Source organism: Cajanus cajan, chromosome 8 (genome assembly GCF_000230855.2).
Source record: "Cajanus cajan strain Asha chromosome 8, NIPB_CcT2T_4, whole genome shotgun sequence".
Taxonomy (NCBI): domain Eukaryota; kingdom Viridiplantae; phylum Streptophyta; class Magnoliopsida; order Fabales; family Fabaceae; genus Cajanus; species Cajanus cajan.
Window position 1 is genome coordinate 30629219 of NC_138524.1, and position 23856 is coordinate 30653074.

At 38.5% G+C, this 23856-nt stretch overlaps 1 protein-coding gene across 1 annotated transcript; it reads right to left on the minus strand.

The window, feature by feature from the left end:
* Positions 1-2307: 2307 nt before the first annotated feature.
* On the minus strand, positions 2308-3022 carry LOC145950407 (uncharacterized). Its single transcript, XM_083061494.1, has 3 exons — positions 2734-3022; positions 2446-2690; positions 2308-2331 (listed from the first exon to the last, which is right to left on the minus strand). The coding sequence occupies exons 1-3, from the start codon at positions 3020-3022 to the stop codon at positions 2308-2310; spliced, it is 558 nt and encodes a 185-aa protein (XP_082917620.1).
* Between the last annotated feature and the right edge of the window lie 20834 nt (positions 3023-23856).

Below are 23856 nucleotides of genomic sequence, written 5' to 3' on the forward strand. Positions count from 1 at the left end.
TAAAATATTCCTGTTTTGAAGATTCAATAGAGCTCATTCAAGAGGTATTTCAGTTAATCTCTTTCTCCCTTTTTTATTTATTTCTTCTCTATAATAAATATTGTTATAATAAAAATAATCATGTAGACATTTTAGGATTAATTGTATAATTTAAATTTCAAGCATGTAAATAATTATCAATAAAAGGGGATTTAATATTTATATTATTGTTGTTTATAATGTTAACTTCATCATAGGGTATCGATTAAGGGCGTTGTAGGGGTGCTTAATACCTTCCCTACACGTAACCGACCCCCGAACCCAATTTTGGTTATCAAGGCCATTATTGGACCTTTTAAAAATATTTTCTTTTTCCAATGTTTTGAGTAAAACATTGGTGGCGACTCCTAAGAACCTATTTTCAAAACCATTGATTAAGGATTATTCTGGCGTCCGGGCATTCCTTAATTGATGAGATCTTTAAAAGGATGTATAAACCATTAGTCGCGAGATCGGAAATTTTCGGGTTGCGACACCAGGATGTATGCTAAGTCTATTCTTGTGGCCTTCCTCCATCATAACTTTCTTCAGTTTAGCATCATGAGGTAGGCAAATTCTGCCCATAAACCTCAAAATCCCATCTCCGCCCAGCTCAAAACCCACTTCCTTCTCGGTACCCAACAAACCAAGAAGCTTCACCAACTCGACATCCTGTAACTGCTTTAGTCCAACCTGTCTCAAGAACTCACTAGTTATGGTAGTCATCCCACAAGTAATGTGATCTTGAGCTAGCTCCACACAAAGATTCAAATCTCTGAATTCCTCTACCAGTTCCAGCTCCTTCACCATCATACTAGACATGTGGATGGATTTCCTACTCAGCGCATCTACCACAACATTGGCCTTTCCAGGGTGATACATCAGTTGAAAATCATAATCCTTCAGAAATTCCATCCATCGTCTCTGCCTCATGTTCAGCTCATTCTGATCAAACAGGTACTTCAGACTCTTGTGATCACTGAAGACGCTGAACCGAGCACCATACAGATAATGCCTCCATATCTTCAAGGCAAAAACAACCGCCGCCAACTCCAAGTCATGAGTGGGATAATTCCTCTCATGGTTCTTCAGTTGCCTTGAAGCATATGCCACTACTTTCCTGTTCTGCATCAGCACACACCCCAAACCCTGGTGAGAAGCATCACAGTACACATCAAAGGGCTCACCAGAGTCGGGCAACACCAACACAGGAGAAGTAGTCAACCTTTTCTTCAGATCATCAAAACTCAGCTCACAAGCATCTGTCCAAATGAAAGGTTGATCCTTTCTTGTCAACTGGGTTAGAGGCGGTATTATCTTGGAGAATCCCTCAATGAACCTCCTACAGTAACCTACTAGACCCACAAAACTCTGAATATCAGTGACAGTTCTTGGACGCTCCCACTGTAACACCGACTTCACCTTAGCCAGATCAACAACAATCCCCTCAGCTAAAATAACATGGCCCAAGAACTTCACCTCCTCCAACCAGAATTCACATTTAGACAGCTTGGCGTACAAGTGCTTCGCCTTCAAAATCTCCAACACCAACCTCAAGTGCTCTCCATGCTCCTCTGGGATCCTTGAATAAATAAGGATGTCGTCAATGAACACCACCAAAAATTTATCCAAGAATGGCCGGAAGATCCTGTTCATGTAATCCATGAACACCTCCGAGGCGTTGGTCACACCAAACGGCATCACAACATATTCATAGTGACCATACCTAGTCCTGAAAGAGATCTTAGGTATGTCACCCTCCTTCACCCTGATCTGGTGATATCCTGACCTCAAGTCAATCTTAGAAAATATTGATGCTCCCTTCAACTGATCCATTAAGTCATCTATCCGGGGAAGTGGATATTTGTTCTTAATGGTCAACTTGTTCAACTACCGGTAATCAACACACAGTCGACTACCTCCATCCTTCTTCTTCACCAACAACACGGGAACACCCCACAGAAATACACTCGACCGCACCAACTGCTTTTCCAGCAAGTCTTCCAACTGCTTTTCTAGCAAGTCTTCCAACTGACTTTTCAGCTCAACCAGCTCAGCTGGGGCCATCCTACAGGGAGCAACCGACACTAGTGCCGCACCTAGAACCAAGTCAATGTTGAAGTCCATCTCCCTAGTAGGAGGCAACCCAGGCACCTCATCTGGAAACACCTCAGCAAACTCCTTTGAAACATCAATCTCAGCAATGACCTTCTCGGTCTCCACACTCATAGAAGCAAACAGAATACAACACTCTGCTCCATCTCTCATTAATGATTCAACTTGGCCAGCTTAAATCAACAGCTCATCCTCCACCTGAGGAAAGATCAACCGCCTATTGGCACAATCTATACGGATACGATTGGCAGACAACGAATCCATCCCTAAGATTATGTCAATATCCACCAAAGGCAAACAGATAAAGTTCACCTTGTACCTTTTCTCATTCACAACAATTGGACAACCAGCACACAGCTCAGAAGAAACTACTGAAGTAGAAGCCGACGTCGACACTAACAGTCTCAACCCCAAATCACATACCAGCACACCCAGCATAGCAGCACATGCATAAGAAATAAAGGAATGAGAAGCTCCAGAATCAAAGAGAATCATCACATCCTTACCAGCAGCTTTATCCTTCCCTTCATAAGGTCGAAGAAGTAGAAGCTTTAGCCCTAGTCAAGGCGAACACCCTCCCAGCAATAACAGGTCTATCACCCCTCTGAGCACCCCTATCTGGTTTGTTTCTGGCGGGATAGTTGGTCGACTTGTGACCCATCTGATGGCACCTGAAACACCGGCTCTCCATGTGTGGACAATCCCGAACAAAATGGGGTCCAACACACGTGTAACACCAGAGAATGGCACCTCTACCCTGTTTTCCACCTCGAGCAGCATCAGCAGGTTGCCTTATGACAAGACCCCCTTGTTGTGGTTGGGGCCTATCATATGGCTTCCTCTGACCTCCACCTTTCTTAGACCCAGCTGGTCCCTCAGCAGTCTTCATCACACGGTTGCCACCTTTCAACTACTTAACAACCTTCGCCTTCTTAACCAAGGCCAGAAACTCAGTGATGGCCATAGGCACCACCACCCTCTTCAACTCCTGTCTCAAACCCTCAGCAAACTTCCTGCATTTCCAGGCCTCAGAAATAGCTTGCGAATAGAAACGAGCCAGGTGCTCGAATCTCATTGCATAATCAGACACCGACATCCCTCCTTGGTGCAACTGCATGAACTCAACCTCCTTAGCATGCCTCACACTCTCGGGGAAATACTTCTCAAGAAATACTCTCTTGAAGCACTCCCAGTCTACAACCACTCCTCTAGCAACCAACATATGGTGGGTGCACCTCTACCAATGTTCAGCCTCCCCAACCAGCATGTAAACAGCATATGCTAGCCTCCTCTCCTGAGAACATCCCAACACGGTGAAGATCTTCTCTAGCTCACAAATCTAGTGGTCAGCTACCTCTGGGTCTGCATCACCCTTGAACTACGGAGGATGACACTTACGAAACTCAGCAAGATCCCGGCTCTCCTGTGACCCCACTAGTCTTGCTACACCAGCTGTAGCTCTATCAGCATTCATCCTAGCAAAGTAGGCATTCTACTGTTGCATAGCCATAGCCATCATCTCCATGGCACGGGCTTTCTGCTTGTTGGTTCTAGTCATTGTCTACAAAAGTAACAACACCTTCAGTATACAATAACTAAACCAAACAACAAGAAATCAGCATAACAATCAACACAACACAGAGTTCAACACAACAAAAGCCTAAAGGAACCACTCCCAAAGAGTTTCCACTAGACTCGAACTACTCTGATACCATAAAAGTGTAACGACCCGCCTAGCCGTCACATAGCAAACCACACAGCACCACACAGAATAGAGCATACATATAATATAAAGTATATACACATATGTCTAGCCTGGGGCTCAAATCAATGTACAAAATACATCAAAATAGCTACAATAAGTAGCCGAAAACAACAAAACATCAAATATCCACTCCATCTGCCAGTTGCAGACCTGCCTCAAGACACTAACCTATCCCTGCTCTGCTCCCATACACAGTATGATCATTGCAGTCCAAACCACATGGAAACAGCAAGGGTAAGCTAGTGAAAAGAATCAACATATGTATATATAAATATAGAAACTATCAACAACTACAACTATCAGCATATCACTACTAGAAAAATTAATATTTGTGACAAATTTTTGTGACGAAAAAAATAGCGTCACTAATTGTGACAAATTTTGTGAGGGAATTTTAATTTTTGTGAGGAACTACCATTTATTGAAGTTTGTGATGGATTAAATTTTGTCTCTAAAAAATCCGTCACAATTTTCTTCACTGAATAAAAAAATAAAATTAGTGACAGATTAAATTTTGTCTCTAAAAAATCCTTCAGAAAATCCATCACTGAATAAAAAAAACAACATTAGTGACGGATTTTTTAGAGACAAAATTTAATCCGTCACTGAATAAAAAAAAAAATTAGTAACGGATTTCCTAATGGATTTTTTAGAGACAAAATTTAATCCGTCACAAAATCCGTCACTGAATAAAAAAATAAAATTAGTGATAGATTTTGTGACGGATTAAGTTCCTCTATAACTATTCCCTCACAAAAATGCATCATAATACTATAATAAATAAGTCAGTAATGGATTTTGCGACGAAATTTTTGTCAACATTTGTATTTTGTCACAAATTCCGTCAAAAATAGCTTAAAATTTTTTATGATGAAATTTGTGAGGAATTATTGATCCCTCTCAAAATATTAAATTTTATTTATGGAATTTTTATATGTAAGAATTATGCAGAATTAAAGAATATATGTTATTTTTTTTTTAATTTATGAAAAATTAATCCATCAGAAAATTTATATTTTTTATGGAAAAAAAATTCGTAAAAAAAGTTATATTACTGATGGAATATGTCCGACAAATTTATATTTGTCAAAAATGTAAAAAAAATTTACGAAAATTGACAATCATATAAAAATAAAGGTCTATATAAATAAATATATATATATATATATATATATATATATATGATGAGGGTTATAATAACACCGATATAACTTTTACTAAGTATACCACGCTCAATAACTTTATATTAAATTAGAATTTTGTAAATCCAACCGTTAAATTAAAAATTCTTTACTCTTTAATCATATGTACAAAATTTTATATTAATCCAAGATGATTTGATACTTCATTCTGATAAAACAAAATTAATGTAATATATACATTTCAAAATATACTAAAATATGAACATTTTGATTACCTTCACGTTGTTGTTCAAATTTAACAAAATTTGATATAAACATATAAAGTGATATTAACTTTTAATCTAATGATTGGATTTACAAAATTCACATTTAATATAAAGTTATTGAGCGATGTGTAATACTTAGTAAAAGTTACACCGGTATTAGTATAACCCTCCTCTCTCTTTCTCTCTCTCTATATATATATATGTATGTATATATATATATATATATATATATATATATATGTATATATATATATATATATTGTTGAGCTTAGGATAGCTTAAAGAGTTTTGATGATCACAACATGAGAACAACAACTTGGAGCACAAAAACAAAGTCAAAAGAAGAGTCAAGAAAATGCTATGAGTTGGAGCTATGTAATAGAACTTAGGAAATAAATTGTTGTGAATGAATTTTTGTATTGTGTGTGCTTGGTATGCTTTGTGCATAATCAAATCTTATCTAAACTAAGTAGAGAGTATATGATGATGAGTTAAAAACATTGGAAAGTTATTTTGAGTCTTAAAATGAAGTTTTAAGAACTAACTCAAAATAATCGATTATTGTTAAATATAATCGATTATTTCAGCAAATAGGCTAAGTGGAATGCCTTACTGTAATAATCGATTATTTGCCAAAATAATCGATTATCCCAGGAACAACTCTCTGGAATAATCGATTATCCAGCTAAATAATCGATTATATTGTTCTTGGTTGATTTCCAGAAAATCTGAAGAACAAAATAATCGATTATTCTTTAAAATAATCGATTATCTGTGTCTGAAACTTTTATAAATAGTTTGAACTTTGAGAAACTTCAGACATGAGTTAGAACTGATAAACAATTTGTGAAAAACGTTTTTGTGAGTCTTTGTGGCATCTTGGAGAGTTTTCTTTGTGAAATCCAAGAGTGAAAACGTTTGTGAAAAGCTTTGATAGAAGATCATCATCATCATAATCTTGAAAGGGGAAGATAAAGATTTGTTCAAGAATTCCAGGTGAATTCGTTCCTTTTATTCTTTGTGAATCTTTGTGGAAAATCTTGAGAAGGGTTTCTCAAGTAATAAGGTTTCTTGTAGTGGGTTCTACAAGGGGTGCTTTCTTGGGGTCAAGAAAGTGGTTATCTTTAGTATAGAAGTATATGCATGTGTGTTTGCTTGTAAACCTTCTTGATTAAAGATAGTGGAACAAATCTTATTCAGGTGTTGATTAAGGACTGGATGTAGGTCACATGTGGAGTGGCTGAACCAGTATAAAAGACTTGTGCAATCTTCTTCTACCTTATCTCTTACTTTGAGTAATTGCTTAATTGAATATTAAAGAAGATAAAACTTGATTAACAAGTGTATGTGAATCTTGATGGTTTAAATCTGTAATTGAACATTATTGTTGAACCTCATTATGTTGTAATCAAGTGAGCATATTGCATTCATATTTTTGTAACAAGTCTTTAGAAGAGCTTCATTTGGAAATTCTGTCATAAGAAAAGTTTTGATTGAAATTAAGATCCAAAATACTCTGATAAATTTTTAAAGGGTCATTGAATCCAATTCACCCCCCTCTTGGATTGTGCCATTCTTTTCTATCATATATATATATATATATATAGAGAGAGAGAGAGAGTGGAGGAATCAAATAACTTACAAAATAACAATTGCTAAAGTTATTCTGCTCAATAACTCATGATGTGTGTTAAATTTTATCGATCCAATTGTTAAATTAAAATTTATTAAATTTTACTAATAATTAATATAGAAAAAATTAATTAGATTTGAAATAAATTATTTGCTAATTAACAATATAATTGAAACATTAATTATTTAAATTATTAAACTAAAATCTTATTGACAATTTACTATATAATCTTAATATTTTTTGTATAACTAATATCTGGTTTTAAATTTGATGTGAAAATATTATGATATAACTAGATAAAATTTTAAGTTAGTATTATATTAATAATTGATAATTAGAAAATAAAATAAGGATAAATATATTTTTTGAATTTTATATCTTTTTTTTTTGTTCGTCCCTGGAGTATCCACCGCCGATAACAATGACTAATCTCCTCGTTACGTTGGAGGCACCTCAAAGGGTGGGATAGCTAGCCCCAAGATTTAACGCGGCTGCATACACAAGGAAGGATTCAAACTCCTTTTTATATCACTACAAGAAAATGACGATTTTGCGACGGTTATATGGCCTACATTGCGACGGTTAGAACTGCCGCAAAGACAACATTGCGACGGTTTGGGAACCGTCGCAGAATTGTCCGTCACCAGGCAATTTTGCGATGGTTACCAAAACCGTTGCACAAACCGTCGCAAAATTGGAATTGCGACCCTTTCATCAACTGTCGCACCAACTGCCTCTATATTAACATTGCTACCCTTTCATCAACTGTCGCATCAACTGCCTCTAAATTAATATTACGACCCTTTTTTTACCTGTCAAAAATTATTTTTTTTAATTTTAATAAATTTATTAATGTAACTATACCGTATGGTGGCTGACTAGGCCGAATACCCGAGTTCGTGGAAGACCAGGTCGAATACCTGAGCCCACCGACCACTCACAATCTGAAAGGAATGTGTCAGTGTGCTCGGCCAAGTCACGGATTTACGCCAGGATAATTATGGAGAGGTTAATTTATGTAATGCACCGGATTAGCCCCCTAATTTCCCGGGGCCCAGTCCTTAATTACGGCCCAATAAGAATCACTATAAATAGGACCCCAACGAGGTACGTAACTAACTTTTCAACTACCACGATTTAATACGCCGAGCACTTACTTGAGCGTTGGAGTGTCTTTACAGGCACCCCCCCTCATTTCGGACTACTCGGAGAAGGACGAGAAGACCTAGACCCCGGACCCGACCCACTACAACAAGGATAATTGGAGTGTGTATCCTAACACAAGAACATTTGGCGCCCACCATGGGGCCGAAGAGACGTTTTCAGCCCCTTTTAACTCTACAATTGAGACCGAGATATGGTAGTAACACGCAAAGGACCATCGACATCGACTCAACTGATCCCCAACCCCGAGAACAATCCCGTCATGACCGGCCAAGAAAGATACCCATATGGAATGCCTCAGACACAACCGGAGCCTGTGATACAAGAGGTCCGGCCGAATGTCGATGGAGCCCAGCCCGACCTCCACGGTGACTTGCGCGCATTGCGCGAGGAAATGGCAGCCTTCCGAAGACAGAGAGAAGCCGATTCCAGGGAGTTGGCCGAACTGCGCCGACAAAACGCTGAGCTCCGAAGTCTGAACCAAACCTACGTGCCGTCAACTCCCAGACTCCCAGAAGAGTCGACCTATCATGCCCCCACCGACCATGTAACCCGAACACCGGTTACTTCTTTGATTGGTGGCAAGATCGACACCACCACCCACTGGTTGATACACCCCTTCTCCCGCAGGATAATGGAGGCAACCCTGTTAGACCATTGGAAGAGCATGCCGATCGAGAACTATGACGGGTCCACCGACCCCGAGGAGCACTTGAACGTTTTCCTGACACAAGCGACCTTCTCTACTCAAGATGACTCGGCCTTGTGCCGGATATTCCCCACATCGTTGAAAGGGAGGGCTCTGAGCTGGTTCACGCGGTTCACGCGATTGCCGAGAGCTTCCATTGACTCGTTTAGCGAGCTGTCGTCCCAATTCGCTCTTCAGTTCGCGACGAGCAAACCGTACAGGACGACCTCACTAGCATTGGCGGGGGTTCATCAAGAGAAGAAGGAAAGTTTGAGAAGCTTCATGGATCAATTCAATAAGATCGTCATGGAGATCGCCGACCTTAACCCAGTCGTGGCAATGGATCGGCTGAGCACTGCCCTCAGGCCGGGGCCATTTGTGAATAGCTTGTGTAAGAAACCGCCCGGTGATATGAACGATCTCCGACGCCGAGCCGAGAAGTACATGCAAATGGAAGAATTGGCGAAGACTAGAAATCAGGCCAGAGCCGAGGATGGATATGAACGAAAAGAACCGAGTCGAGACCCGATGAGAAAGGCGAATGCCGAGCCCTCAAATGCTCGTCCCCCGAGAGGACCACATTACACAATGTCCAATCTCGAATAACGTACACGCCGACGCCGAGTAATCCTCGACTGATCACTCAAAAAGTGCGCTCGAGCCCGACAGGTTTCCCTCCCGAGTAACCTCCTCGGCTAAGGATGTACCTAGGCCGAGCATTACGCACATACGCCGACGCCAAGCAATCCTCGGTCGATCACTCAAAAAGTGCGCTCAAGCCTGACAGGTTTCCCTCCTGAGTACCCTCCTCGGTTAAGGATGTACCTAGGCCGAGCATTACGCAGATATGCCGATGCCGAGCAATACTCGGCCGATCACTCAAAAAGTGCGCTCGAGCCCGACAGGTTTCCCTCCCGAGTACCCTCCTGGGCTAAGGATGTACCTAGGCCGAGCATTATGCACATACGCCAACGCCAAGCAATCCTCGGTCGATCACTCAAAAAGTGCGCTCGAGCCCGACATGTTTCCCTCCCGACTACCCTCCTTGGCTAAAGATGTACCTAGGCCGAGCACTACGCACGAACATGCGCCGACGCCTAGCAATCCTCGGCCGATCACTCAAAACGTACATTCGAGCCTGACAGGTTTCCCTCCCGAGTACCCTCCTCGGCTAAGGATGTACCTAGGCCGAGCCCTACGACACGCGCCGAGGCCGAGCACGCTTGGCCGAACACTCTCAAGACGAGCACTCTCGCGGATCAAATACACTTCGCGTATCAAATCGCATGATCCGACTCCGAGGCCGAGCACGCTTCGGCCGAACACGCTCAAGCCGAGCACTCTCGCAGATCAAATACACTTCGTGTATCAAATCGCATGATCCGACTCCGAGGCCGAGCACGTTTCGGCCGAACACTCTCAAGTCGAGCACTCTCGCGTGCTCCAACACACTTCGCGCATCAAATCGCGTGACCCAACATTCCGGTGCCGACCACGCTTAGGCCGAACACACTCAAGCCGAGCACTCTCGCGGATTAAATACACCGCGTATCAAATTGCGTGACCCAACATTCTGGGGCCGACCACGCTTAGGCCGAACAGGCTCAAGCTGAGCACTCTCGCGGATTAAATACACCACGTATAAAATCGCGTGATCCGACTCTGAGGCCGAGCACGCTTCGGCCGAATACTCTCAAGCCGAGCACTCTCGCGGATCAAATACATCACATATCAAATCGCATGATCTGACTCCGTCTCCGAGCACGCTTCGGCCAAACACGCTCAAGCTGAGCACTCTCGCGGATTAAATACACCGCGTATCAAATTGCGTAACCCAATATTCCGGTGCCGACCACGCTTAGGCCGAACACGCTCAAGCAGAGCACTCTCGCGGATTAAATACACCGCATATCAAATCGCGTAACCCAACATTCCGGGGCCGACAACGCTTAGGCCGAACACGCTCAAGCCTAACACTCTCACGGATTAAATACACCACGTATCAAATTGCGTTATCCGACTCCGAGGCCGAGCACGCTTCGGCCGAACACGCTCCAGCCGAGCACTCTCGCGGATCAAATACACCCGCGTATCAAATCGCATGATCCAACTCCGAGGCCGAGCACGCTTCGGCCGAACACTCTCAAGACGAGCACTCTCGCAGATCAAATACATCGCGTATCAAATCGCATGATCCGACTCCGAGGTCGAGCATGCTTGGCCGAACACTCTCAAGCCGAGCACTCTCGCGGATCAAATACACTTCGCGTATCAAATCGCATGATCCGACTTCGAGGCCGAGCACGTTTCGGCTGAACACTCTCAAGTCGAGCACTCTCGCGTGCTCCAACACACTTCGCGCATCAAATCTCGTGACCCAACAATTCGGTGCCGACCACGCTTAGGCCGAACACGCTCAAGCCGAGCACTCTCGCGGATTAAATACACCGCGTATCAAATCGCGTGACCCAACATTTCGGGGCCGACCACGCTCAGGCCGAACAGGCTCAAGCCGAGCACTCTCGCGGATCAAATACACCGCGTATCAAATCGCATGATCTGACTCCGACTCCGAGCACGCTTCGGCCGAACACGTTCAAGCCGAGCACTCTCGCGGATTAAATACACCGCGTATCAAATCGCGTAACCCAACATTCCAGGGCCGACCACGCTTAGGCCGAACACGCTCAAGCCGAGCACTCTCACGGATTAAATACACCGCGTATCAAATCGCGTTATCTGACTCCGAGGCCGAGCACCTATCAGTCGAACACTCTCAAGCCGAGCACTCTCGCGGATCAAATACATCGCATATCAAATTGCATGATCCGACTCCGAGGCCGAGCACGCTTCGGCCGAACACGCTCCAGCCGAGCACTCTCGCGGATTAAATACACCCGCGTATCAAATCGCATGATCCGACTCCGAGGCCGAGCACGCTTCGGCTGAACACTCTCAAGACGAGCACTCTCGCGGATCAAATACACTTCCGCGTATCAAATCGCATGATCCGACTCCGAGGCCGAGCACGCTTCGGCCGAACACTCTTAAGCCGAGCACTCTCACGTACTCCAACATTTTGAGGCCGAGCACGCCTAGGCGGAGCACTCCTGAGCCGAACTCACACCAAGCATTAATTCGCGACAAACATGAATTTAACCCCCCTTCGGCCAAGCATACCATTCGGTTGTGTTTATATTACTAGGCGTTAATGAATATGGCAAAAAATTGGAAAGTAAAATATTTCATTAAAGTATGGCCGATCAGTACGGCTACTTACACAAAAAATCATCTTTATCCACGACGCCAATGACCGATCACAAAAGGCACTAATGGCCTGATTACAAGCAAGCAAAAAATCCTAACCCTAACCTACTACCACCAGAGTCAACCTCTTACACCGCGGTCGACTCCTCCGGATTCCCATCGCCGACCACATCAATGATCGGCTCCTCCTCCCTTGTCGGTGGGGCCTCTTCGTCAGGCTGAGCACCCTGACGGAACTCGGCGTAACTTATGAACTTTCCACCGTAGAAATCCCGACTAACATCAAAATTGAAGTTAGCCGGGACCTCACAAAAGTAGAAGGCCTGTCGCATAGCATGTTGGAAGCCAGCATCATGCTGGTCGAGAATTTTCTCGGTGGCCTCGGCTTCGAACTTGGTAGCGGCCTCATTTAGCCGAGCAATCTCGGCAGCTGCAGCGGTGGCCTCGACTTTCATTTTCTGGACCGTCAACTTCAAGTCGTCGGCCTCTCTCCTATGGGCGTCGGCTGCCCTCTTCAGTTCTTCGACCGACTCGGTGACCTTTGCATTGGCGGTCAATGCCTCCTTCAACGTCGCCTCAGCCTCCTTAAGCCGCCCCTGCAACCTCTCCTCGAAGACAGCCGACCTCATCATAACATGCTTAGCAATTAGGGAGGACGTTTGGCACAAGGAAATTCGAACCGGCCACGACCACCGAGGTTAGCAAAACCGACTACACTAGGAACATGCACACTACTACTAGCGGTCAGAAGCAACATCTGCCATTCCACGCCGAGAACCACAACCCTATACAATTAAAACGTCTTCGTCTTTCCCATCCTCGACGATGCGGGGGTTGTATACCGTATGGTGGCTGACTAGGCTGAATACCCGAGTTCGTGGCCGACTAGGCCGAATACCCGAGTTCGTGGACGACTAGGTCGAATACCCGAGCCCACCGACCACTCACAATCTGAACGGAACGTGTCGGTGTGCTCGGCCAAGACACGGATTTACGCCAGGATAATTATGGAGAGGTTAATTTATGTAATGCACCGGATTAGCCCCCTAATTTCCCGGGGCCCAGTCCTTAATTACGACCCAATAAGAATCACTATAAATAGGACCCCAACGAGGTACGTAACTAACTTTTTAACTAACGCATTTAATACGCCGAGCACTTACTTGAGCGTTGGAGTGTCTTTGCAGGCACCCCCCTCATTTCAGACTACTCGGAGAAGGACGAGAAGACCTAGACCCCGGACCTGACCCGCTACAACAAGGATAATTGGAGTGTGTATCCTAACACAGGAACAGTAACAATCCTCATATTTGGCCTTTCAAGGGTTCTATTTCACGATATTTCACTGTTTAGCATGTTTTATCCTTACTTGTGCAATTTTTGGGAAACTTCCCAGAAGGTCACCCATCCCTGTACTACTCCAGGTCAAGCAGCTTAACTGTGAAGTTCTGATGAGTAAGCTACCGAAATGTATATGTATGTTGTCAGTATAACTTGTACAAATTAATTCATTTAAGTCATCCTCAAATATACAATCTCATATTTGTACTATAATAATAATATATAATAAATTTATATTACGAATAATAATAATAATAATAATAATAATAATAATAATAATAATAATAATAATAATATATTTAGTTATTCTTTATTTATATGTACTTACTTTTATAATTAACATCTACTTGTTTCTATTTAAAATTATAATTTAAATTATTTAATTTTATAATTTATAATGATAATATAATTTATAAAATTATAAATATTTATTTATTACATACTTATAAATTAAATTTTAATATTTTAAATAAATTATTAATTAATTTAATATATTTATTTACCTTAAATCAAACATATAAAATTAAAAAAAAAATATATTTATCCTTGTTTTATTTTCTAATTATCAACTATTAATAAAATACTAACTTAAAATCTTATCTAATTATATATAATATTCTCATATCAAATTTAAAACCAGATATTAGTTATACAAAAATATTAAGATCATATATTAAATTATCAATAAGATTATAGTTAAATAATTTAAAATAATTAATGTTTCAATTATATTGTTAATTAGAAAATAATTTATTCCAAAACTAATTAATTTTTTTATATTAATTATTAGTAAAAATTAATAACTTTTAAATTAACAATTAATTGGATCGATGAAATTCAACACACACCATGAGTTATTGAGCGGAATAACTTTACCAAGAGTTATTTTGTAAGTTATCTTAAATCAAACATATAAAATTCAAAAAATGTATTTATCCTTGTTTTATTTTTTAATTATCAACCATTAATAAAATACTAACTTAAAATCTTATCTAATTATATCATAATATTTTCATATCAAATTTAAAACTAGTTCTTACATTTTCGACAAATATAAATTTTTCTGAAATATTCTATCAATAATATAGCTTTTCCTACAAAATTTTTCTCATCGAAAATATAAATTTTCCGACAGATTTAAGAGTAAAAGATTTTCAATTTAACGGTTGAATTTAGAAAATTCACATTTAATATAAAGTTATTGAGCGGTATAACACTTAGTAAAATTTACACCGATGTAATTATAACCCCCTCATATATATATATATATATATATATATATATATATTAAATGTGACTTTTACTAAGTATTACACCGCTCAATAACTTTATATTAAATGTGAATTCGGTAAATTCAACTGTTAGATTGAAAGTTCATATCTCTCATAGATTATATATACAAAACTTTATATTAATCCAAGATGATTTGATACTTCATTTTTATAAAACAAAATTGATGTAATATATTCATTTCAAAATACACTAAAATATAAACACTCTGATTACCTTCCAGTTGTTGTTCAATTTTAACAAAATTTGATATACACTTATAAAGTGATATGAACTTTCAATTTAACGGTTGGATTTACAAAATTCACATTTAATATAAAGTTATTGAGAGGCATAATTAATACTTAGTAAAAGTTACACCGGTATATATAATTATAACCCCCTATATTATATATATGAGGAGGGTTCAAACGACGCCGGTGTAACTTTTACTAAGTGTTACACCGCTTAATAACTTTATATTAAATGTGAATTTTAAAAATTCAACCGTTAGATTGAAAGTTCATATCTCTTAGATCATATATACAAAATTTTATATTAATCCAAAATGATTTGATACTTCATTCTCATAAAACAAAATTGACGTAATATATTCATTTCAAAATACTCTAAAATATGAACAGTTTGATTACCTTCAAGTTGTTGTTCAAATTTAACAAAATTTGATATATATAATCTAAGAGATATGAACTTTCAATCTAACGGTTAGATTTTCAAAATTCAAAATTAATATAAAGTTATTGAGTGGTGTAACACTTAGTAAAAGTTACACCGGTGTCGTTTGAACCCTCCTCTCTCTCTATATATATATATATATATATATATATATATATATATATATTATACAGGGACGGATGCACGTTTGGAATAGTGGGGCACTTGTCCCCACTACTATTTGACATATTCATAATTTTTTATCTAAAAAAAAATAAAAATTATATTCTAATAAAATAAAAATATAGATTCAAAAAAAATGTTTATTTATTTGATATCTGTCAAATTTTTGAAAAAAATTAATTCTCATGTGATAAATTTTTTTTCTTAATAATGAATTAATTTTTAAAAAAGTTTAATTATAATATATATATGTATACATATATATATATATATATATATATATATATATATATGTGTGTGTGTGTGTGTGTGTGTGTGTCTATATTCACATATATAATGTAATATATTAAAATAAATAATTTTTTGATAAAATAAAATTTGTACCATGCATGTTTATCTTTTGTGTTTTTTATTTATTGTATATGTTGATTGAAAAAATTAAAATAGTAAAATTGTATATATTGATTAAAAAAATCAAAATAAGAAAAATCAGAAGATTTATGTTCTATTTAAAATTGTTATTATAAGATATATTTTAAAATAAATTATCATCTAAAAATATATATTAGATATTAAAAACATATTTATATCATAAATAAATTAAACTGGATTTTTATAAAATTTAACATTTTAATTTTTATTTTTAATAGTGTTAAAAAGATGGACATTTAAAAGAAAATTTATAAAATTTAACATTGTAAATTATTCAATAATATGTGTTCTGATAACTAAAAAATTAAGTTATAAAATGATAATTATATTTATTTATATACTCTAATACATCTTACATACAAGATAAATTCATAAGTTTGTTGAAAGATAAACTTATATTCTAGTCACGATTTTGAAATGATATAAAGAAAAAAAAATCGTATACCTCATGTTAAAGGAAGTATATATAAAATTGTTAATAAAATATAAGTTTATTAAGATAATATACATAATACTTAAAAAAAAAACTTTTAAATTCTAATAAAAAAAATTGTCTTGTAGATTGCGACGGTTTATAGTAAAACGTCGCAACGTTAAAAAAAATTTGCGACGGTTTATGATTAACTGTCGCAATGTTAAACAAATTTTGCGACGGTTTTGAAAAACTATCGTATGAAGGGTCGCAATATTAAAGCGACAACGGTTTTTAGATAACCGTCGCAATTTGTCCGTCGCATTTTATCATTTTTCTTGTAGTGTATTAGACTTATGTGAGAAATCGTAGAATTAATAGATAATTGATTTAAACTATTTCATATATCAGTAGTCATATTATATCCATATATAGAGATATAGATATACTAATAATGTAAAATTTACATTCTTATTCCGTTCTAAACGGCAGCAACCTTTGTATTTTCAATAATTCAAAATTTTATAGGAGATCTAAATATATTTAAAGCCATATTTTATATTGTTCAATAAGTGTTATAAAGCCATATTTTTATAATTTTATCAAATGTAACTCTTTAAAAAGACGGTTCAGATTTATTGTCGGGCTTCCAAAATTATTTTGTGAAAAGAACAAAATAAATTTATTAAGAATTTATGAAGTCCTATATGAAAATTTTCATAACTTTTATTATAGTTAGCTTTTTGATGATAATTAATGGTGTAAATATTTTATACTAATAAACAATAAATTTAATAGTAATTAGAAAAAAAAAAAAGAGGCTAAACAGTAAAATACTTTTATACCATTATTTAATTTTAAATCAATATATATGATAAATTTCTTAAAAATATTTGATCTCGACACATAACTAATAAACTCTAACTGTTTACGGTGGAATTAGTTTATGGATTCTTTTTATTCGAACTAGCACAAATGGTGTTTCAAGTTAGGTATTTAATGTTTTTAGACGTGAAGAATAATAGATGGAGCAGAAAGATTAATAATTACTTGTTTCCACATGTTCATCAATGATTAACAAGCAATAATGTTCATGAAAGTAAACCCTCAAATAAACAGAATGAACGATACATATATTTGCAATACAAATCATGTTCACATCACCTTAACGAGTTACAATTATAAAGCTATATGACTACGTGATTAAAAGAAGAAAAGACAACTAAACTAATCCTAATCCTAAAAAGAGAAAAGAAATGTGGCCAAGAAATGGTCATACCCAGAAGCAATTCCTTGCACGAAAGCCATATGCGCAGGCGGTGAGTGCTTGAGAGTTCAAGTATGAATTTTCCAACCCCCGTAAATCATTATACCTTTCATATTTATAGAGCTACTTCGAAGGCGGTTAATTGTGTACGTGTGAGTTATTGGAAAGTAACTGTCATCCACGACGCTCTTATTACGTGGTCTAGAATATAACTTCTCGTAACCGTTCTGTAACTGTTCATCCCACGTTTTTTGTTATCTTTTCGATTCACTTTTCAATAACTGCTCTGGTTTAACTTCCTTTATCTATTTCTCGAGCACTTCTCTGTTTGATTCGACCCATTCTATTCGACCATGTCTCAAATACACAAATAAGGCTCCTGGTCTACCCTTGATAGGTGTTTATCTTTTATCCTTCTTTCGAGTGGCTTCATAATGTAACTTTCGAGTTTCATGGGTTTCGAGTGATCCTAACAAATGCCCCCTAGGAATTTAGTCTCGGCAACCATATTGGTGAAAGAGAGCTGAATTCCTTGTCGAGAATTTTACTCGATTCCTCCTCGAATTAGGCTTGCTCATACTTTCGATGAAAACCTATTTTGGACTACTATTTAATGTGATGATCGTTTTGATGATATGACGTTGATGGCTTTGACGGCGCGTGCTTGCATTTTTCTATAAACCTTACCTGTCCAAGACGTTTTGGCGGCCGTTTTTATCATTTGATTTGAAATTTAAATTAATTTATGGGCCCGTTTCATCTCAAGCCCATTAAAACTCTTTTTACCCTAAGGTGAAAATCACTTTCACCACTACTTCTTCCTTGGCGCCTAAGTCTTCTTGCCTTCTCTTGCTTTGTTTCTTGGTTATCTTCTCCGGCCATCTTGCATTCCTTGCTTCCTTCATTCACGAGTTCTTTGCCTCGGTTTGTCATGGCCTCCTCTGCTGCATCAACCTCTGCCGCCGCAGCATCAGTAGTTTCCCCCGCCATGGCCTCTGCATCATCCTCTGCCATGGCCTCAGTCTCGTCTCCTACAATGGCCACTGCAACTTCCACTCAGACTGCTCCTTTATTGATGGCCAATGCCCAGGTTTGCACTATCAAAGATGGGGATGTGACCTTCGTCCCCATTCTAGGCATGGAAGAGGCCAGCCTCAAAATTTTCCAGTCTTAGGTACTTCTTCCCTTCTCTCTTGAGAATGGTAACATTCACGCTTTCTTAGGGCCATTTGTTGGTCAAAACAAGAAAAAGTTTGGTAATACTTTACTGCCTGAGGATTCTTCTACCTTACCTTTCATTCATTCAGCTGAGATTGATTTGTCGTTTTTTGGAGATACTACCAAAATCTTTAGGGCTTTTCCTCCTACCAAGGATAGGCACTTAGCATGGTTGACTCGTGTAGAAAATTCGATGCATTCTAAGTGGGTAGAAATTGGTATTTCTGAATTTATTCAATTGGCTAAGTTTGATTTACATTTCTTCGACCCCAAAATGCTTTTTTCTGCTATATTCTTTTGGAATAGAGAAACTCGAGCCTTTGAATTTCCTTGTGGTTTCGTATGTCCTACCCTGTTCGACATTGCTGCTTTTACGGGTTTAGCACCTATTGGGGATAGGTTTTATCCTGATCTTTTCGAGGAAGAGATCTCGATTAAGGAAACCTCGATATCTTGGGATATGAAAACCTACTTGGCCTTTATCACTGCTCACATGGGACAAATGAATACCCCTGTCTCGACTTCAGAACACATTGCTTTCCTGATGTATTGGCTTTTCGCCTGTGTTTTTTGCACTACTTCTCTCCAAGTCCCTAAATATTACTACATTTTGGCTCAAGCTTTACATTTGGGAAAGAAAATCTGTTTAAGTAAACTTCTGTTAGCCTCCCTCTATACCTGTCTCGATGAAGCTTCGGAAAGTCTTCTCTGTGAATCAGGCCCTCGTAATCTCTCCGGACCTTTATGGTTACTTCAATTATGGCTCAACGCAATTTTTGAGAAGAAGCTTTCTCTGACTTCGCCCTTCACCCCAGCATGCGAACTCGAGGGAGCGCGTTTGACCACTCTCACTCCTCGAAAGTGTTCAATCGACAATTTTGCAAAATATATTGATGCTATTCTTAGTTTCACTGATTTTAGTGAAGATTTAGCCCCCTTCATTCGCACTACCTTGACGGGCCCATCCTGGCTTCGACAAAATAACCAAGTTGGAAGCATAACCCGGGATTCGATTGAGATGTGGTTCGGGTTCCTTTCTTGGGACATAATAATCTTCGGAATGAGACAAAAGGATGTTAGGATCTACCCTTATCAACCACAACTTTTCTCTCGACAATTTGGTCTATGTCAAATGAAGCCTCTTCTTCTTCGACGAAAAGAAAGCATTGACGTCGATATTTGTGTCAAAATTAGGAATTATGAGGAAGTTTTGGAGTTTATTTTACGTCCTGAAAAAGAACTTAAACTCACCCCATGCAATTTCTCTCCCTTCTTCTTAGTTTCCAAGTGCTATCTTCGATGGTGGTGTCAATATTATGTAGATAAAATTCTCAACTTCGATGATTTTTTGAAGAAGCTGATCAATTCTCCTCTTTCTTCGCAGGGCCCGAAGCAATCAGATACTTACAAGAACCAAACTATTATTTATCAATTCGAGCAATTTTTTAAAGTTTGTTATCGACCTGACAACATTGGTCGAACCATCTTTGATGCGTCTATCTCTTTATCAAAAATGGTACAAAGGAACATCCGTGCGAAAAAGGTAATTAACCCTCAAGGGAAAACTGATTTCGAAAAGTTTTGTCCAAAAAATATACCCCCTCTTCCAAATGCTCTTTTTGGTTTAGTTAAACACTTATCTCGCCCTCCTTGGGTGAAGACACTCGACCTAAAGAATCGAGTTACCTATGCGAGATGTTCCGTGTACGATTTTGCTTGAAGAAGATGGTGGCCTTTGTGTTGGGTCGATAATACCAATCCTCCTCTTGGTAAATGACTCTTAACTAAGAAAGTTTCTCGAATTCCATTTTGTACTTATCTCATCCCTTTTCATTGTTATGCGTTATGCAGCTGCTATTCCTCAACGTGTCCCTCAACATGTTGAAGAAAATCCCAACTGGGAAAGTGATGATGAGGATGACAAAGGGTCTTCGCTGAAGGGTCGAAAAAGAAAGACTGTTTCTGACAAGGTTTCCCTACGCTCCAAGGTAAAACTCGATATAACCTTTCAATCGCATTTTTGGATTTCCTTTACATTACCTTCTCTAATTCTTCTTCTATTTTCAAAGTCTCGAAACCTCTAAAAAACAAAAAACGGACTCGACTAGCACCAAGACTGTGAGTAATTCGTACTTGCCTCCATATATTTTCATTGTTTCTTATTTCCACTTTCTTTATTCCTTTAGGTCTCGACCACCAAAAAATAGGATAAAGGAAAGGGGAAGATGGTAATTCCTCTTCCTACGAAAATTCAAAAACCTCCTGTCGAGAAACTTCTCCAGGATGCTATGAAGTTTATCCCCAAGGTAATTTAGCTTAAACTTGTTTCCCAATTTTCATTTGCCTTCCATGTGCTCTTCGATTTCTTTAATAAAAAACTTGTCTGTTATAGGACGTCGAGGTAATCCAACTCGACTCTTCTCAGGAAATGTCTAGGGATGTTCCCCCTTTTATTAAGGCATCTCAACAGGTTTGATTAATTCTCTCTTTTCTATAACTTTTACTTTGTTCCTATTTTAACATTGTCTAGGGATGTTCACCCTTTTCTCTCTTTCTCAGTTGGTCACCCCTCAGTCAAACATTGTTGAGATGGCCTTGAAATTGGCTTCAATCGAGATCCCTCCTCAACTTGATGAGGAGAAGATTCCTTTAACAGAGCCTCAGGTGAACATGGAACCTCCGCACCAGTCCTCACAAGATAAAGCTCTTTCTTTCGAGCTTAAACCTCCTTTCAGTTCCAATAAAGGTATGCCTCTTCTTCGATCTTCTATCATTATTCACAAAGGAACTATATTTCTTATCCTCCTTTTTTTTCCTTTTTTTTTAGATTCAACCGAGTCTCCCAAACCTTTTACTCCAACTCCTTCTCCTTCGACTCAAGGTGGTGTCGAATCTTCAACACCAGCACTCGCTTCGATCCCTTCAACTGATTTAGACGTAATCAGTTTTTTCAATGAAGAGGATGAAGAAATCAACAACATTTTCGATGTCCTTGACAACTGGACAAGTGGCCCTTCTGTCTCGGAGAAAGAAAAAGTTGTTGAACAAGTTTCTAAGTCAACTCCAGCTTTCCAACCTTTGCTCGAATCCTTCCGGTCGAAGGCATATGTGGAAGACCTTGATCAAGCTTTCCTCATCCCAGAATTCAAGGTCGAAGTTGAGCAAATGGTCGAAGATTTTCTTGCGTATTTTGACCTTCCTCCTGCAATCCATCTTGAGCATCAAGAGTTTGTAAAACCCTTCACTCTTGCTTGGGACCTTCGATCGAAATGGTCTAACATTTTTCAAGAGGTAGCTCAGATTGAAGTTGAGAGTGAAGGTGATCGTGCCAAACTCGAAAAGCTTCGTCAAGAGTTTCTCTCCATCCGGAAAGCTACGGAAGAGATGATCCCTGCTTTAAAGAAATTACAACAGGAGGAAGCGGATTGCACGACATCAATCGAGGCCTTATAGCATGAGTTGAATAACCGTCGCTCGAAACAGGTTACTCTAAAGGCTCAAAGTCAAGAGGTTGTTCAACGTCAAAAGAATTTGAAGGACGAAGGCAAAGTGATTTCTTCAAGACTCGCGAAGACCTTGGAGCATAAGAAACACTTAGAGAATGAGTGTGCCTCTCGAAGGCAGAACTTGGATGAAGCTTATCATGCTTTTAAAGATTTTAAGTCCAAGTTTTGTAATAATTAAATTCTCGCACATTGATTTTTTCCTCTTTGATGGAGGAAGCCCATGGGCTAAGTGTCCAACTACTAGGGCTATGGCAAGGAAGATACATGAGGAGTGGGCCCAACCCCAAGGAAAGCTCATCTCTTTGTTTTATTGGGCTTTGACTCAAGCCCAAGTAGATTAGGGTTAGTGTAGGATTGGGCCTTAGTGCCTTGTATTTCTTTTGGGCCTTGTATTTCCGGCCATGTAGCTTAGGATTTTCATTTAGAGGTCATTTGAATTTAGGGTTATTTAGGTTACATGTGTAGTTGCATTAGAATGTAATTAGAATCACATTTGGTGTGCATTTCGGCCATGTGCAACACATGCACATGGTGTGATCCGAAATGCAACTCAAATGGAATTCTAATGACATTCCAAATGAGCTTGCACATGGGTGATCCGGGTTTAGGCACCAAAATTTGAATTTTGAATTCAAATTTTGGGCGCCTAAGGTTAAGTGAACCTTACCTTGGTTCCACTTAACCTTAGGCTAACCCATGGTCACCTTGACCTAATTTTCTCCTATAAATCACTATGGTCGAGACTTGTATAGCACTTTGGATATATTTGATGAGTTTTCTCTCTTTGAATTCATCTCCTCCGAAGTCACTTGGATTCCTAAACTCTACCCTTCTTGAGTGCTTCTCCTTGTAGAGCTAGGACCTTTAGTTCTTCTCCGAACTTAGCTTCATGCAAGCTTAGGTCACATTGAGCCTTGTGGAGTCTCCATCCTTGAAGTTCTTCCAAGGATTTCTGTGAAGGCTTGAAGAAATCTTGTGATTTCCAAGAGGAATCACATCAAGTGGTATCAAGAGCATCCGGTTCTTCAAGAGATAAGTCCTTGATCTTGTTCTTTGAAGTTGATCCGTGGCTATTTCTTTTGAGTGTTCATCTTATGTTCATATTTTCTTGAGTTTATTGTCATCGAGAGTTTATTAATTCCTAGATCTAATTTTGTCTCAAAAATTGATGGATCTAGTATCATATGCTTGAATGATTCATTTATGCTTTTATGTCAATATGCTCCCATGAATCATGCTCCATTCTATTGCCTATTAGGAAAATTTCTGCCTATGAACTTTTTGTTTTCTTTGAGTCATATTTGAAAATTTTTTCGGTCATTACATGCTTGAGTCATTTGGTTTTATTTTTGAATCCATGTCTAGTAGGTTTGTGTAGTTCTTTGTATGTTCATCCATCTTAGCTATGCTTGTTGATCCGTTTTGAATTTTGATTTGCATCTTGAAAACATTTTTCTGGATTTGGCCGAGATCCATAGTCATTGGTATAAGCTCA